Genomic DNA, 19425 nt, shown 5'->3' with positions numbered 1-19425 from the left:
TTTGGTAGCAATGGTCAAATTCCAAGTTGTCTTCATTGGTGTCTAAGTTTGTGGTAGTTCCAAATGGATGGGGGGGACCATATTTCCTGTGCCAGTAAATCTATGTTTTTATGCCCTAGGTTAGTGTGACTTTCAGCAGGTAGGAGTAATTTCTTTTTAAAAAATTATGCTTTGAATTAAGTTACTTATGGGTATAATGGATTGTAAATAACGTGGTGTGAGCTATTGAAATCCACTTCACTTTTCATGTGTGCAGTAATAAGGTGCAGTATAATTTATGGTTTACAAATTTATAGACCCAGAGTCATAGCTCCAGACTACAGAATGTAGAATAGTTTCCTTTTAAATTTCAAGTTTTCTTCTAAAACTGGCTGGTGAAAAATTTACTTTTGCATTTCTGTGGCAACATCAATCCCTGTTTTTTCTTAGTATTTCAGAATTCAGAAATCACATAATTTTAAAATTGGAAGAGATCTTCATAGGTCATCTAACTTACCTCCTCTGGAAACAGTCATGGCTGTATATCTGGGCAAGGTGAAAGTCCCTCCTTTAATAAAAAGATACCTGGAAAAATATTTTCTCTCAGAATGAAGGTCTGGCATCTAGTAATTCTTATAGAGTTCCACCCCAAAACACTGCTTATATTTGTCAAATATCCTCTTGCACTTGTGAAAATAGAGAAAAGGTTTCATATTATTGAGGATACCCTGGGGATTTTTAGGGCAGTTCCATATAGGGGACTAATAGTATATGTAAGGATGACTGAGGTCAAAGATAAGACCCCAGCAGCATGAGAAAAAATATCTGCTAAGCCCTGGGATAAGGGATAGGTTTTTGAATTAATTCATGTAAACCAGAGGCATAATTATGAAGTGTAAAGAACACACGTGAAAAAAATGAGATGATAATTAGATCCTAAAAAGCATTTGAGGTATTGGAATGTGAACTTGGAGATCTACTGAAAAGGGTCTATCTGTCACCACTAAGAGAAAAATACTGTAGCTATAAACATGAAGTTTTGCTCAAAATAAAGACAAATTCTTACACTTTTGGGAGAATGAAGTAGGGATAAGTCAATGTAACAAAGCAAATAAACTATTTAACATGATCGTTCTACCCTCTGTGTCTCTGTGTCATGATTTTATGTTTTGACATGCTACTAGTCAGTTCTTAGAAATTGATTGAGAATGGAATACCTGCATAAGGAAATTTTGAAGGTATGCAACTGCAAGAATGTAATGTATTTGTATTTTTTCACAAACTAGCCTCTTTAGTTTTTGAACACGAAAAACTGTCTCTCCCTTTCCTGCAATCTGTGGCTTTTCTTGTAGGATTTCCTCACCCAAAGGATGACATCCTGTCTCCTCATGGGAGTGGTTTGTAAATGACAATCCTCTGAGCCCTGTATAGAATTCACTTGAAAATTAATTCCTCCATGTATAAGCAACAAATAAACAAACAGATAGGTCTAGGACATACCCAGATCACTTTTAATGTTCTTCAATTCTTCTGGAAAAACAAAACCCTATGGAAACCAATGATTCACGTCAAGCTCAAATCTGCCATGGAAACGACAGCAAACAATGAATGGCAGCATGAAATTAAGTGACAAATTGTGTGATATGGACAACTATTTGTATAGAAATTCAGAGCAAAGGGATGATTGTTCTGAATGGGATGAAGTGGCAATAATTTACTGAGTACTAACATATGCTAAAGCCCTTCTCAGTGTTCTCCACAAATCATCTCATTTAATCTCACAATGGCTTTATGAGGTGGTGCTGTTATTAATCTCATTTCACAAAGGAGAACAATGAAGCTCAAACGGTTTTAGTGCCCACAATTACAAGGAAGTCGATCCAAGTTCAGACTCAGGCAGCGTGACCTGTCAAAGAAGGGCTTCGAGCCTCCATCTTGGACCACAACCCAGCCCGACAATCACGCACGGAGCAGCCTTCTCATCCCGGCCAAGCCTGGACCAGGGAAGACAACGCGTTAAGCAGTGAGCAGCCTAACTGTAATGTTTGAAGCGCTCCTAAATATTTAGTTTTACTAAACTTCAGACTTTAGCTGTTCTTTACCTTTTTAAACTAGTACTATTTTAAAATTACCATAGTTCCTTTACAAAAGGGACACTTGGTCTTTCACTGAAAATAATGAGGTAAAAATTTAATAATGCTAACAAAGGTCAAAACCACAGAACACAGAATAAGTAACTGGAAGTCTCAGCTCCTTGGATTTCAGAACTGTTAAGAGACCTCAGGAGGCATGTAGTCGAAAGAGGAATTAAGGAAGTCCAAGAGAAGAGAATGACTTCCTGCAAAGGCACCCAGCATGGTGACCTCACAGGCAGCATCAGAAGCCCATGCAGTCACTGACTATGTAAAAATGCCAAATTGTTCCTTCTGTATCAAACTGAATAGCGTATGTTATATAATTTTCACAGTATTTTGTGCTGGGCCAGACCCTCCCAATTTTTAACTAATTCATGGGAGTAACTAAGAGATATATCAAGTCTTTTATCTTATTTGGAAGCATGTGCCTTCTACAACCCACAAGATATATTTTTCACAACAAAATTGTGTCCAATCAATCCTTTCTTGAATTCGGCACTATGGTCTTCTAACCTCTATTTATGCACACACATGATTTTCAACATTTTGGCCTTATTTGGGGAAGACAACGAGCGATCAGGCTTTCATTGTTAAAATGAATGATTCTATATTCATACACACAAAAATTAAATAAAGGAAGAGTAGAATAAGCAGCAGGGAAGAGATAATTTCCCTCTTTTACATTTATAACTTCCCACAAGAGCCAAATCTAACCACACTTAGGACATTTCTAATACTCGGAGTTGTTAACTCTTTAAAAAAAAAAACAAAACACTCAACTATTCAACTACAGGCATATATTTTAAATTGTTTTTAATTTAATATGTTTAAATGTCTTTTTCTTTGCTGTGTATTCAATGAAAGAAGCAATTATAAAAAAAATTATTTGCTTTTACATTAAATATAAAAGTGGTCGCTGAGATAGGAAACACTTGTAACCACCACCAATTTCTTGTTCTTTCCTTTAGTTAGAATTTCCATTCTCAGAAACAAGATTGTGATAGTTAAAGGTGGTATTTATAACATATTATATAAATTCTACTGGTGGAGTGAAGGTACTTTGTTTCATCTAAGTTACTTAGTTCAAGCATTATGTATCATACAATGAATGTCATATGATGAAAGTTAATATTTTGATGTGATTGGAAGGGTACAATTTTAGTCATAACTCCTTAATTCTAATTTATTTCAATATCAATCACTTTGGTTCTTTATTCATTAAAATATTTTTTACATATCTATATATAAATACTGTAGAGATGATGAATCTACTAAGTGTCTGTTTTAACTCTCTTTTGTTCTTTAGTCATTAAAATACTTTTTTATATATCTATATATAAATACTGTAGAGATGAAGAATCTACTAAGTGGCTGTTTTAACTCTTTTATATCACCCTATTAATGTTAATTCTTCTAGTTCTTTTTGTCTCTTGGTTTTTTTAAAATATCCTCCTAAACAAATTAATAAGTGCAATAAAATAAATTAAAATTTTTTTTTCTTAGTTGAGGTCTTACAGTATACGCTGAACTCAATGTCTTATTGTACATTACTACAAATAATGATATGAAAAGTCTCAGAGAACGGTATTGCATTTTTACTGTCCCCAGAACTCTAATAATATTTTGCTTGTTATTATTTTCTAAAAGTGAAATGAAGAGAAAGCACTCTGTATACTTAGAGGATTTAGATATTAGATTTTCATACAGAGAGAAGATTGAAGAAGACTGAATCTCTTTCCTCCTTCCTTCTTACACACACACACACACACACACACACACACATTCATGCTACATAACAGATGACCTTCTTCTTTCAACTATATGCTTTATGGCAAATCTGTCTTCAAAAGTGCTATGCATTATTGGAAAATTAACATTACAATTATAAAGTTAATATTCAGTTTTTAATAATCTTTGAATTATCAAAATATAATTTTTATTTAACTTTTCAGGGGAAAAGCTATTATGTAAAACAAGGCACATCTGTGTTCTAAAAGACACTTTTGCATGCTACTTGTTATTTTTTAATATTTAAAAAAATTTGACTTCTTGCATTTTTATTTTACATATACAACTTCAATGGACTTTCTTCCACTTTCCAGCTCATTTTTCTGATCTAAAATATGTGGCCAAATAGTTCTAAAAGCGCGTTGAGACAACTATCATCCAGAAACTAAATGTTCAGATTACACTCTGTCTGCCTCTCTGATGAATTGATAAATGAGTATCCAGTCAGAGACATCACACTAACACAATTTTCCAAACAATCTATCCAGACAGATGTGGCTTAGACATGTAAAGGCACATCCAAGAGCAGCATTCCAATCTCAACTACATGTTTATGGAGCTTCGGAAACGTTGGTCCTTCTTTTTGAGTCATTGGGCTTGAGAGAATATATTTTGACAACTAGACTACTACTCTAGAAAAGCAACAGTGAAATCTGGGTTCTTCAGAATCAAGTGATTTACTATGTGGATTATTCAGGTTGCTGAGCTTTAAAGCATAGCTGAAGACCTGGGATTCTCATGCAATTATAAGTTTAAAGTGAGATAAATTGGCACTCACAGTTGTGGCAGGTGGCCCCACTGTATCCCGTCTCATCACAAGTGCATATGAAGCTGTCCCACGTTTGCGAGCACTTCCCACCATGCTCACAGTGATTGGGCACACATCTGTCAGAGAAAGAGACAAACAGAAATAAACCAACAAACAAATGAGATTTATGAGTGGCTAAATTCCAAGCTGTCTGGGCAATACATCATTTCAATGCCAGGTTGCCTTACCAAGGCAATTAATCCTTGTTAGTTTAAGCAGATTAATATGATTCATGATGGAAGGTGCCAAGCGCATAAAAGACGATGCATCACAGGCTTGGTGTTTCCCATTTTTGAGTAAACAGTAGAAATTAACAAACAGTTGAGAGGTTCATTTGCACATCACAGATTCATTTTATTTTCCTTTTGCAAAAAAAACAAAGACACTAGCTAAATTTCCTCCTGGTGAGAGACAAAATATTAGCCATCTTGTTTCCTGTACTATCCTTTATCAAGGCCAATAGTACCAATACAGAAAGGGGTAATGCCGAGGTTTTTTTTTTAATAGCAATATGAGCTTCTAAAATAATGCCACAGCAATGAGAATATACTAGCCTCATAAGAAAAGATTTCTAAGTCTTCCTTACCTCTCCTCCCATGCCCCACTGGCTAATGAAACCCACCTTTATAAGGAGGCAGCAAGTATAGTATGGGGGAAAAATGCAGGTTTTGTGTTAAAATCTTTGTCTTTTTATTTACTTAATAGCCAGTTATGATGATGTAATTTAACCTTTCTGATCCTCAATTTTCTCATTTGAAAAACGGAGTAATTATACATACCTATCTGATAAGTATTGGGTTGGCCAAAAAGTTCATTTGGTTTTTCCTTAACATCTTATGGAAATGAACTTTCTGGACAACCCAATAGTTTTGAGATTAGGAGGTAATGTTCATAAAGTAGATAATTAATAGGCAAGAAATAGAGGGCCAATAAACAGGAGCTATGGATATCTGAACCATTGCTTGCAGGGCACTGTTTTACAGTTTGCCTGTATCCTAGCAATAGTGAAGTTGGAATTTGTTCTGGAAAACTCCTGTTTCAACGGCACAAATTATTTTCTTCTTACGTATTAGCATTCACAAAAGATTTCTAGCTTTGAATAGGAAACTCTCTAAAGTAGAAAAGTCCACCCAGACTAAAAAGGCAGAACCCATAATAGTGGGTCACAGGTTGCTTGATGGAGAGCCACACTTTGACCACCAATAATCATAAAGCCCTGGTAGCGTCTTGCAAAATAGAATAGGACTGGACTCAGAGATAATATTCTCCATCCCCTGTTCTTGACTTACCATCAGCCATGCCTAAAACTACCATAGCAGGGCATAGCCCAGTTTGGCATGGAACTCTGTTTCTTATATAGGAATGCTGTTCCTCTACAACTCTTTGCAAACCTTTAGTCATGCAACAAACAATTATTGAGCACTGTGGGAAATAGAAGATGAATAAGAGTCTCTATTCACTTCCTTTCAAGAGCTTAAGCCTAGGAGAACAGGATCGTAAGAGAAGAAAACGAGAGGAAGAACATTATAAGGGGGGACAATACAACATAAGAGAGCATAATGTTGGATTTTCAGGAGGTGGGATGGAAAATTCACTCTACATTAATAGGGAGTTCTATTCCATATGAATTTGGACTTGGTGTTATCAAGGCTACAAAGATGTTTCTTCTCCAAAGACTCTATAACCTATGTGGAGGGGCGGTGGGGGATAAGATTCATGCGAGATACAATACCAGGCAGAATCTGATCCGTCATCAGAGTGATATGAAACGTACAGAAATGCGGAGACCAGAGTAGTTATGGGTAGACTATAAACAAAGCGCTTAACCAAGCTTAGAGCATTTCTCTTGGGCCTTAAAAAGAGAAGGTGCATTTTTATAATTAAAATATTGAAAACTGTTCCCAGCAGAACAAGCAAGAAAGCAAGAAGGAAGAGTTAGAACCATGATCAGAGGGTGGGTGGCCCAGGGTTGTTCGGGTCTATTGCCTCTACAGGTGCCCAGGCATAGGCCTTAGCAGAAGGCATTTATATCCAAGAGTCCTGATTCTCCAGACCATGCGAGGAAGCAATGATACAGACACTCCAAAATTACATAAAGCTAAAAAACATCTTTGATACTTAATTTGGGATTTCAGTACTCACATGTCTTTGGGTGGTATATTTACCTTCTAAATTGTTGTTGGTTAACAGTAACTCAGCCTAATAGTGAAAGTAATTTACATCAGCTCATTATATCAATTAATTCAGGGGAAGTAGTACAGAGTGTACTGAGTCTCTAGGGAAAACCAGGTTGGCATCTAAATGTGCTCTAAATAACGCACAAATGAGAAAATCCACATCAAAATGATAAAAAATATTGGTGTGCACTTAACACACACATAAGCGTATAACAGTCAAGTGAGGTTAATTGAATATTTATAAAATTCAGTATTAATAAGCATTTCTTTAAAAGTGATCTTTCATTTAAATAAAATGTTATTTTATTTTAAATGTTTGTTTCTTAACATTTATCTTTTTAAATTGACATTATCCCTATGTTGATTACTGGCATTTTAATTCCTAATGGTGAGAAATGTTTTATTTCTAAATCAAGTTGATTCAAATGTAATTTCAAACCATAATATTTTATCACTATATTAAAAAAAAATGTTAGAACCAGTTACCAAGCAAAACAAAATCTGAATTAACCTAGCTTCCCCCTTCCTAATTATTTATTTCTTCTCTTGTACTCCTATGGAACCATTTGTATATGTCCAATATACCATCATCACATTGTTTAGTAATTATTTGTTTGAGCATCTGTCTCTTCTAAACTGAGACTCTGCAGTGAGGGATTTTGATCCTCTGATTCTTAGCATGACAAGGTATATAGCCCACTCAGTAAATGCCTATTGACAGACTGAAGGAATGGATGAACACAACGTTAGAAAGTTACACCAAGGAACTGAAGTAATTTCAGAGAAAATATCTTTTCCTGTGAGAAATATAGATTATTCCTATGTACGATTTTAGTCTTAAATCCAGACTCTTGCTCTAGTGAACTAATTATTTTAGTAGGTCACAGGAAATGTATAATTTGTTTCATAGCATGTGCTAGCTTGAAAGTTTGATTCACACCAAAAAGTAATCAAAATGACTTTGCTGCCACGACTTGAGAACTACTTGACCAGAATCAGGAACATACAGGGGAGAAGTTGGCAGGTGTCAATTTGTTGTGATCAAAGGGCTCCGGAAGAAGTGATGCATTCAATTTACTCTGCTCTGAGGTAGCCCTGGCATTAGAGACTCTTTCAGCTGGAATCATCCTTTCCGTGTGGCAATGCTTTTCAAAATGCTTTAGAACTGAAAAGCTATATTTTGGAAATTCAAATACATAACAATTACTTAATATAAAATCAGTATGAACAGAGTGGCTGTTTGGATGGATGCAACAACTCTATCCAGGGTTATGGATGACAGGTGCAGTTTTATTTTACCCAGAGTATCTCTTTTATTTCTATACTTGATTTTAATTGCAAAGCATTGAGAAAATTGGTATTCACAACTATAAGAAACTGAAAATTGTACCACATTTGTTTGTAGCAGCTCACTTTTTAGTCTATGGATACTAATTACTTAAACGGGGATGGTGGAAGAAATTTTATTTCAAATCTAAAAAATGTTAATCTGATAGCATAACTGAATGCACTGGCAGTCTTCAAAGCACTTTGAAGGTGCTGTTATTTCTTTTTTTTTTTAAAGAAATTCACGTTCTTTTATTTATTTATTTATTTATTTATTTATTTATTTATGACTGTGTTGAGTCTTCGTTTCTGTGCGAGGGCTTTCTCCAGTTGCGGCAAGTGGGGACCACTCCTCATCTCGGTGCGCGGGCCTCTCACCATCGCGGCCTCTCTTGTTGCGGAGCACAGGCTCCAGACGCGCAGGCTCAGCAATTGTGGCTCACGGGCCCAGTTGCTCCGTGGCATGTGGGATCTTCCCAGACCAGGGCTCGAACCCGTGTCCCCTGCATTGGCAGGCAGATTCTCAACCACTGCGCCACCAGGGAAGTCCCGGTGCTGTATTTCTTTTTCTCTACAGTATTTAAAAATTAAAATAGTTTTATTTTTTAAAATTTATTTTATTGAAGTATAGTTGATTTACAAGGTTGTGTTAATTTCTGCTGTACAGCAAAGTGATTCAGTTATACATATACTGTATATACATTCTTTTTTACATTCTTTTTCTTTATGGTTTATCACAGGATATTGAATATAGTTCCCTGTGCTATACAGTAGGACCTTGTTGTTTATCCATTCTACATATAATAGTTTGCATCTGCTAACCCCAAACTCCCAATCCATCCCTCCCCCACCTCGCATCCCCCTTGGCAACCACAAGTCTGTTCTCTATGTCTGTGAGTCTGTTTTTGTTTCTTAGACATGTTGATTTGTGTCATATTTTAGATTCCACATGTAAGTGATATCATATGGTATTTGTCTTTCTCTTAGTATGATAATCTCTAGATCCATCCATGTTGCTGCAAATGGCATTATTTCATTCTTTTTTATGACTGGTAGTATTCCATTGTGTATGTATATATGCATGTATATGTGTGCGTGTGTGTATGTGTGTGTGTGTATATATATATATATATATATATATACACACATACACACACATACACACACATACACACACGCACACATATATATACCATGTTTTCTTATCCAGTCATCTGTCAGTGGACACGTAGGTTACTTCCATGTCTTGGCTATTGTAAATAGTGCTGCTATGAGCATAGGGGTGCATGAATCTTTTTGAATTATAGTTTTGTCCAGATATATACCCAGAAGTGAGATTGCAGGATCATATGGTAACTCTATTTTTAGTTTTCTGAGAAACCTCCATACTGTTCTCCATAGTAGCTGCACCAATTTACATTCCAACCAACAGTGTAGGAGGGTTCCCTTTTCTCCACACCCTCTCCAGCATTTGTTACTTGTAGACTTTTTAATGATGGCCATTCTGACCGATGTGAGGTAGTACCTCATTGTAGTTTTGATTTGCATTTCTATAATAATTAGTGATATCAAGCATCTTTTCATGTGCCTGTTGGCCATCTGTATGTATTCTTTGGAGAAATGTCTCGTAGGTCTTCTATTTAGGCCCATAAAATAGATAGTTTTAAATAAAATTCAGATCAAATCTTTGTGTTACCCCTACAACTACATTTGGTTCTGGAGAACCCAATGTAAAATCCACAGTGCCAGCACCATGGCTTCAGAAATAGGCTCCCACAAAACCAATTCACAATTAACAGTGGAGTGTTTATCAGAAAAGCTAGCTGTTACTAAGATCCCAAGATACTGGTATGCAAAAGCAGTGTTTCTCAAAATTTTCTGTGCAGAGGAATCACTTGAAAATCTTGTTAAAACGAAGATTCCGATTCCTTAGGTCTGGGGTGGAGTCTGCGATGCTCCTTGGTGATACTCATGCAGCTGGTCAGAGAACCGTGGTTTTAATTACAAGTCTCTAGGGATTTCCAGTTCACTGCAGTAGGATCTCAAAAAATGAGCACACCAAGAGAAGAAACAGCCCAAGAAGGGAGGGCACAGAGGGGAGACAGCACGTGGAAAGGGAAAATGTGATCTATGCTGCCACTTCTCCTGAGACTGTACTTTTTTCATAGGCTCTCCTACCAATTTTTAATATGATGGATTCAGAGTGACAACATAATAATCTACTAATCTCATTTAGTAGGTTTACTCATTTCAGAATCTGACTGTAGACCTCATGTAATTCATAGAAAGTGATCACTGACTATAAAGGCAGTTTCATTTCACCTTAAAATGAAGCTCCCTGTTCTCAATCTGAGTCAGCTGAGGTTTCCCACCTTCTTAGTTCTTATACAGAGGCCAATACTAGGATACTTAATTTGCTTTTAAATTAGTACAAATTTTATACCTAGACATTACATTCGCCTTGTTCTAAACTTTAGAAAGGAAAACTGCAGGTTACTTTGTAGGATACTTTGTGAACGATTGGAATTTATAAATTACCATCTCAGCATAAACGAGCTCCTGAATTTATGATTTTTCCCCTTCATCTCGGCTCCCAATTTTATTTTTGCTTATCAAGACAAGAAATTCAATTAGAAAGTTTGGTTTCTTAAATGCTATTTTTCATACTCCTGGCTCTCAGAGCTATTTCCACTATCAAGGCAGAGTTTTCTTCTGCATTGCCTTCAACATCAATCTCAACAATATTTTAGTACTTTTATTCTCACCCTAATTAGATTTCATTTGAAGGCATACTCTCCACGGAGTATATATTACTGCCTTATATTTCTTCTGTTCAAACTGAAATTATATAGAGAAGTAATCATAATTTAGCAACTAATTTAGAATTTCATCACTACACTACATAAGTTAGTTTCATAGTTGTATAACCAGAAAAACTAATGTTTAGGTATCACCTCACTCTGGCTAGAATGGGCATCAATCAGAAAAATCTACAAACAACAAATGTTGGAGAAGGTGTGGAGAAAAGGGAACCCTCTTGCACTATTGGTGGGAATGTAAATTGATACAGCCACTATGGAGAACAGTCTGGACGTTCCTTAAAAAACTGAAAGTAGAATTGCCATATGACCCAGCAATCCCACCATTGGGCACATACCCAGAGAAAACCATCATGCAAAAAGACACATACACCCCAATGTTCATTGCAGCACTATTTACAATAGCCAGGTCATGGAAGCAACCTAAATGTCCATTGACAGACGAATGGATAAAGAAGACGTGGTACATATATACAAAGGAATATTACTCAGCCACAAAAAAGAAAGAAATTGGGTCATTTGTAGAGACATGGATGGACTGAGCAACTGTCATACAGAGTGAAGTAAGTCAGAAAGAGAAAAACAAATATCGTATATTAATGCATATATGTGGAATCTAGAAAAATGGTACAGATGAACCAGTTTGCAGGGCAGAAATAGAGACACAGATGTAGAGAACAAATGTATGGACATCAAGAGGGGAAAGCGAGGGGTGGGGTGGTGGTGGTGGGATGAATTGGGAGGTTGGGATTGACATGTATACACTTATGTGTATAAAACTGATGACTAATAAGAACCTGCTGTATAAAAAAAAATTAAATTAAAAAAAAAGAAAAACTAATGTTATATTGATGGTGCTCCTTCAACAAGGATTTATTTATGGAAATATTTAAATGCAGATACATTTACGATACCTCCTATATTATGCCCAAAATTTCCATGAAAAATCATCAAGTATCTGGTCCATATCTATCTAACAATTGTACATTTTTACACTAATCATATAAATCATTAATTGTAGCCTTACAATATAAACATCTTAAAAATAATTTCTATTATAATAAATGTGAATTTATTTTGTTATAATTTTACAACATATTCCTCCAAATTTTATGAATATAACACCTTTTAAGAGATCATAGGCTCATAGGAGGAGAGGTGCAAGATCATTAGTTCTTTTACCTTTTTCCAGGTACAACTGTATTTAATCTAAATAAATAACAGTAAGCTCTTTATAATCAGAACCTGCTCCAGTTACTGTAAAACAAACTATGGAGAAACAAAGAATAAAGCATGTTTTGTCCTTAAGAAATTGTATTCATTTTTTAACATGTAATTAGCAAGTTAGGTCTCTCTATGCTTAATATTAAAAACATTGGCACAGGGCTTCCCTGGTGGCACAGTGGTTGGGAATCTGCCTGCCAATGCAGGGGAAACGGGTTCGAGCCCTGGTCCGGGAAGATCCCACATGCCACAGAGCAGCTGGGCCCGCGAGCCACAACTACTGAGCCTGCGCGTCTGGAGCCTGTGCTCCGCAACAAGAGAGGCCGCGACAGTGAGAGGCCCACGAACCGCGATGAAGAGTGGCCCCCCACTTGCCGCAACCAGAGAAAGCCCTCGCACAGAAACGAAGACCCAACACAGCCAAAAATAAAATAAAATAAAATAATTAATAATAAAAAAAAAACATTGGTACAGGATTAAGGTAATACACCACTGTTGTATGAGTATACTGAGGTTTTATGGAAAAGTTCATCTTTGAAAAGAAATATAGACTTAGCTTAGCCTGGAAGGTGGAGGAGCACCTTTCCACATGGGGAGAAAGCAGGGCCTGTACCAGTATGAGTTAGTATAAAATGTGATTATGAAATAATGGACTGCCAAATTTGGCTAGAGAAGAAAGTGTGCATTCAGGAGTGAGGATTATAGCAGAAAGTTTTGGATGTCTGACCAACAGCCTTTCCCCCTTTCTTCCTTCCTATCATAACCCTGATATTTTCAGGTATCTTCTCTCCTTCACGTGGCTGTGTGCTTTTGGAAGAGAGACTATCCCGGTCTCCAGGGGACAAAAAGTGAAGAACCAGTTTTCTCAGTGAAATCATTTAACCTGTTGTATGTTGTTCCCCCAAATCTATGATCTGCTTCTTCTATAGCAATAGAATTTATGTCTTGACAAAAAGCTAAAGATACCATTTTCCACACTCTTTTTAATTTAGGGGGCAGGTACTTTTTTTGCCCTCTTCACCTCCTTCCTGTGAAGAACCTATAATGGTGAGACCTGGAACAGACATCTCAGAACACAAGAGGATGGCACAGGAAAATGATTAGGAGACTGGGTTCCAGATAACGTACCAGCCCTGGGCCACCTACCCAAATGTTTTTATGAAAAAGAAATAGATTTATGTTATTTTGGTCTTTGTTGCAATAGCAAATACATCCTAATAATACAGACTTTCAGTTAATCTACCCTGAGGTTGCCCTACATCTATTCTTCTTTTGATGGTTACTGTTGTTTAAGTCATTATGTGTTGTCTTATACTACTTGCAACTGAAAACAGCCAAACCAACAGATAGTAAATTTATGAACCTAGGTTGAGTTCAGGTCATAGAGTGTGCTGTTTATTAAGTCAGGGATTTTCCTGGAGAATATAACCTTGTTTATTCATTCAACGTGTATTTACTGAGTGCTTATTATGTATAATAATCTGTGCTGTTTAATTAAGCTTTCTTATCAAGACGTTTAATTGCAAGAACCAATATTTACAGGATATTGTGTGAGGAGGTGCAGTCCATCCACTCCCCAAGAGATTCCGAACTTTATCCACAGGAAAATAAAGCCAGACCATCAGAGAAATGCATGGTGGAATGGTATGATTTTGACCCCTAATAGGATGACTTTCACTAACTCTGGGATTTAGAACATTTTTTTTCTAGCAATGAGAGACACTGGAGACTCTTAAAAAATAAACCTACTTGATAAGTAGACATTTTAAGACATTAAACTAGTAAGAACATGCAGGATAGACGGGAGAGGAAAAACTAAAGGCAAAAAGATCAACTAAACGCTGTTTTAATGCCCCAAGTAAAATATCGCAAAATTCTGAAGTAGAATGAGACTGTGAAGAAACAAAAGGATTAAAGAGACTATACTATTAGCTGATTACTTGGAAGTAAATCAGTTAAAAATGCCTGATATTCTGCGTTTAGGAAACAGTGACATTTTCAGTTTGAGGCAATAACTTTTCTTATATAACTAAAGGTAGGTAAATTTCAAACTCTATCAAAACTTTTAAGACAGTACTTTTTAAATTTAAACTCATAATTTAAAAAATAAAAGTTTCCCAAAATGAGCTAAATTTAGAACGGCTGTAAGCTGTACTCCTCCAAAAAATGTCATTAAGTTTTATCTCAGTTTCATCTCCTTTAGTGGGGGAAAAGATACTGACAAGGACAACAAAAAGGAGATGTAAGAAACACTGTGTCAGAAAAGTAAATTCTCTGCAGAGTAGGCACTCATACACTGAGCTACATGTTTTTAGTATCAAGTTTGAATTACATGTTTCTTATCCATAAATTCTTACCCATGGATTGTTTCTTTCAGTGTTAGGTCTTCCTTCACTAATTGCAGAGGCAGACTGAGAAAAGTTTAGGGCTAGGCATAACCTAGGAGAGAAAGTGGCTATGCAGGGAAATGTAGGTACGAGGGAGGAAGATGCCAAGAGAGAAAGCGGGAAAGAGGAAGATATTCAAGGTGCCTAATCTTGCTGGGAGAATGTTAGCATAAAGATTTCTAATGAGAAATTATAAAAGTCACTAAAATTCTAAAACTTATGTGGAAAATATACACAAGAGACAGGAACACTCTGAAATTGGTGCATAACAGAGTAAGATGATTCCTAGTGAATAATAAAACACTTAATAGGTCTATAGTAAGTAGAAATTAATATTGGTGCATTAAGAGAAAGACAGACCAATAGAATAAAAATGGGAATCCAGAAATAAATACAATGGCATATATAAATTAAATATATTAACAGTGGCATGTTAAATCAGTGGGCAAAATGGATTACTTAATAAATGGTTAAGACAACCAGCTACTCATTTGAGAAAGAATAAAGTCCCCTACTTCTTGACACCAGAATAAATTCCACACAGATGAAGCTTTTAAACATGAAAAGGCAATTAAAAAAAAGTATGAAGGAGTTCATTTTGTAATCAGTAAGTATAAGAGGTATTTCTAATGAAGACACAAAACCCAGAAACTATAAAGTGAAGATTAATAGATTTAACTACGTAAAATTTTTAAAAGATATCTTGCATGGTCAAACACAACCAAGCTCAAAGACTAGTAACACACTGGGAAAACTTTTTAATATGTCAGACAAAGAGCCAATTTCTTTATGATATAAACAATCCTTATGAATCAATAGGAAATAATTCAGGTAAAACATGAGCAAAAGGCATGCATGAATGGGGCTGTTCACACACACAAAAAAAATACACATGACTTTTAAACATATAGAAAAGTATTCAATGTCATTCAAAATCAAAGAAGTATAAATTAAATTTCAGTGAGATTCATTGATATCTCTCTGATACTTAAGAAAAGGCCTTTTTAAGTTCTCCTGATCAGAGTGTAAACTGCTTGCAGGGTTACTTGGCAAAGTCTATTAATTTCAAATTTTGACCCAGCTAATTTATTTCTAAGAATTTATCCCACAGGTATACTAGTACACTTTCACATAGTCATATTTAAAATGTCTACTGCAGCATTATTTATATCAGCTAAAAACTGGAAAAAAAGATATTCGTGGGTTAGGAACTAATAAATTAAGGCAATAATATAATGAAACCCCTGGAAGCTGTTAAAAGGACAAGGCAGATCTATGTGTACTGACAAGATGCAATCTCTAAGATATAGTGTGGGCGTGAGAAAGCAAGATGTATAGACCAGTGTTTATAATATGCCTCCTTTGTTTTAAATGCTGATTGCTGTAGTTGTCATGTGAATAGTGAAGTGATTATGATGATGTATGAAGGTCAGAAATCTTCCATTTGCAGTCAGTCAGAGAAAGACAAATAGTGCATGGTTTCATGTAGATGTGGAATCTAAAAACACTGAACTCACAGACCTAGAGAGTAGATTGGTGGTTGCCAGGGGCAGGGGTTGGGGGTTGCAGTTAACAGGTGAATGTGGTCAAAGGGTACAAATTTCCAGTTATGAGATGACTAAGCTCTGGGGAATCTAATGTACAATATGGTGACTATAGTTAACAATACTCTACTGTATACATGAAAGATGCTAAGAGTGTAGATCTTACAAGTTCTCTCCACACCAAAAAAAAAAAAAAAAAAGCATGTGAGGTGAGGGATGTGTTAATTTACTTCACTGTAGTAATTATTTCACAGTATATACGTATATCAAGTCAACATGATGTACACCTAAACTCACACAGTGTTAAATACCAGTTATGTCTCAATGCAGCTTGGTGGGGGGGTGGAAGGACTGTCTGTCACTCCAAGAATCACTCTCAATCTTTCTGCACCCTGCTCTCAGCTCCACGAAGCAGATACATCGAGAAATCCTAACCCTCTGACTTCACACTGGGTTTAACCAATGGGAGTCCATGGCAGGAGTCTGGAGGAAGGGTGAAGCGTTAGGTCAGAGTATTCATTTTCCTGGTTCTCTCCTTGTGACATTGCGTCAGTCTGGCCGTGTCCTTTGACTGAAGGTCACGTCTCCTCTCAAGTCTGCCCTGTGTTACACTCTAGACGTCTGCGTTCTCTCACCTTGCTCTCCCCTCCTCCCTTTGAGCTGAAGAGTGGGGCCAGCTCTGCTGCTAGTGCTGGGCTGTTGCTACATGATCCCGTGCAGTCCCCTACGTGCCTTGTAATTAACCATTTGTAAATAAGCTTTCTTCAAATTATCTTACAGTGGTCAGCTCTTTCTTCTTGGCACTCTGATACAAGTAAAAATGGAGAAAAAAATATATATGTACATACACACATACACCTAAAGAAGACATAAATATTCTTGTATGTGAACAGAATATTTCCAAAATAAATACTTTAGATTCTATAGCAGTGGTTTCCTTGAGTAGGACCTGAGATGAAGGGAAAGCTTATATTTCACTATATGCCCTTTTGTATTACTAAAGTTAAACCATAGGTGCTTATTATTTTCTCTTTTAAGACAAATTCCTCAAATTGAAAAAAAATAAGGAACCGGTTTGGACCATCCACATAATGACACAGCTAGAGCAGGAGAACTTCCCAGGTTTCTGCCACCATGTGAAAGGACCACATCTGTATACATGTGCTCCGCATCCTGTCTCCTCGGGCTTTTTCAAGGACATAACGCACTGAGTCACTATTTTCTCCAGAATTATCAACTTTTTCCTCTCCTGAATCATTCCCCTCAATACACAGCCATGCATTTCACCTAAAACAAATCTACAAAACTCTCCTTTTGACTCCATATCCCCCTGCAGTCCCTGACTGGATTTATTTATTCATCTGATTTTTTTTTATCCATTTACCTGATCCCTTTAACAGCCAAACTTCTTCAATATTTTTTTAAGCAAGTTCTTTCCACTTCAATCAGCTCCAATATAAAATCCACTCTCATCTGTCCACAGAACTCTTTTTGTCAAGGTATGCACAATCCCAAGTTCCCAGCCTATGGATGTACTTGAACTCACAATATTGGTCTGAGCTGAGCCCCATTTCGTGGCCCCACCTAAACTGCCCTGACTCTTAGATGTTGGGGTTCTTTGCAAGGCTCATCACTTGGTTCTGTCTAGAATGCCTCCAAGCTTGAATCTCGAGTTGAGAGTTCAGATCAGCGTATCTAACTGGCTCCTTGACATACCCACTTGGGTGTATCAGAGGCATCACAACGTTAGTGTGACCAGACATATATTTTGATTTTACTTCTAACTTTCTTACCCCCACTGTTCAATCTCATCGCAGTAAATGGCACACCTTCTATCCTGTCACTCACATCAGAAAACTGGAAGGTGTTCTTCTTTCTACCACTTCTTCATCAATCATTAACAAAGCTTCATGAATTAAACTTCGGAAAACTCGCCTCAAATCTGTCCACTTTTCTGTGTCTCTACCACCCCAATTCAAGCCACCATCACCTTTTTACCTGAACTACTTGTGTCCTTACTCCTCTACCCTTCTCCATTCTTGCCTTGCTTGAATTCACCATCAACAAAATGCCAAAGTGATCTTTAACATCATGTCACCCTACTGCTTAAAACCCTTTGATGGAGTCTCACTTCACTTTTGAAAAACTTGAGCTTCTGCACAATCTGCTCTCCTGCTTCTCTGCTGCCACCTCATCTCATGCTCGCCTTACTCTCCCATGTTCTAGTGACATCTGCCCTTCTGTTTCTCCAATGGGCTCTTTCCTTAGTGCCTCTACACACATACTGCCTTTTTTCTAATGCAGCTTTTCATCAATTTTACACACAAAAAATGTCTTGTTTCCTTTAGTTCTCACCTTAAATGTAATTTTTCAAAGTGGTCTCTTCTGACTTTCCAGTCTGAAGTGGTCACCACCCTCATCTTCACCACCATTTTTTTTTTTTTGCTTTCTTTTTCATCTATCACAGTTTCTAATTATATACCTATTGGTTTTTTTGTTTGTTGTGAGGATTCTCCATTGAATGATATCTTCCATGGTGGTAGGGACTATGCCTGTTTACCACTCTTTATCCATTGCCTAGAATTCTGTCTGGTATTGAGTAGGTGCTCAGTGAATAATCATTGAATAGATCTGGAATAAATGAATATCAATCAGTTTGACTAGAAATGGCTTTCAGAACCATTTTGCTAGTATATGAATGCATAGAAACAGGAAATGTCTCAGGCTGCTGCATTTTAAGCAAGTTTTGGATTATCTGTTCCATTTCTCTCAAATCCATCATATAAACATTATACCACTAAACAATAAGTTAAATTTTCTGACCAAAGGCTTTACATAATTTCCACATCTACCAGAATGCTCTTTCATTTATAGATGAAAAAATAGCACATCTAACATAAGCCCTTTAATCTGAAAATTAGTGAAGACTTTATGTATTGCTATAACTGTGAGAATAGCAAGTCCGAACTTGGAGAAACCCAATAGTCAAGCAAAGATAGTATACTTACAAGTTAATCAATTTACAAAAAAATACCAAAAGAATGATAAAATAATAGTTAATACAAAAATGAAGCCCCATAAATGTACAGGTTTCTTTTATTAAAGAAAGTAACAGCATGAGTAACTTGAAAGGATACTATATAAAATTGTACTGTTATTAGATTAGGATGATTAAATATTGTAAACAAAGTGATATTATTAATAAAGTTACCATGAAAACAATAGTTAAATTATTTTA

At 36.3% G+C, this 19425-nt stretch overlaps 1 protein-coding gene across 1 annotated transcript in view; it reads right to left on the bottom strand.

Moving 5' to 3' along the window:
- The window catches only part of CNTNAP2 (contactin associated protein 2), a 1784833-nt gene that overhangs the window by 791073 nt on the left and 974335 nt on the right, over positions 1–19425 (bottom strand). Inside the window, exon 11 of the mRNA XM_068550150.1 lies at positions 4681–4787. Coding sequence (XP_068406251.1) covers positions 4681–4787 — 107 coding nt within the window. The remainder of the gene's footprint in view (positions 1–4680; positions 4788–19425) is intronic.

Source organism: Eschrichtius robustus, chromosome 8 (genome assembly GCF_028021215.1).
Source record: "Eschrichtius robustus isolate mEscRob2 chromosome 8, mEscRob2.pri, whole genome shotgun sequence".
NCBI classification, from domain to species: Eukaryota; Metazoa; Chordata; class Mammalia; order Artiodactyla; family Eschrichtiidae; genus Eschrichtius; species Eschrichtius robustus.
This window is presented reverse-complemented; position numbering and strand designations above follow the sequence as displayed.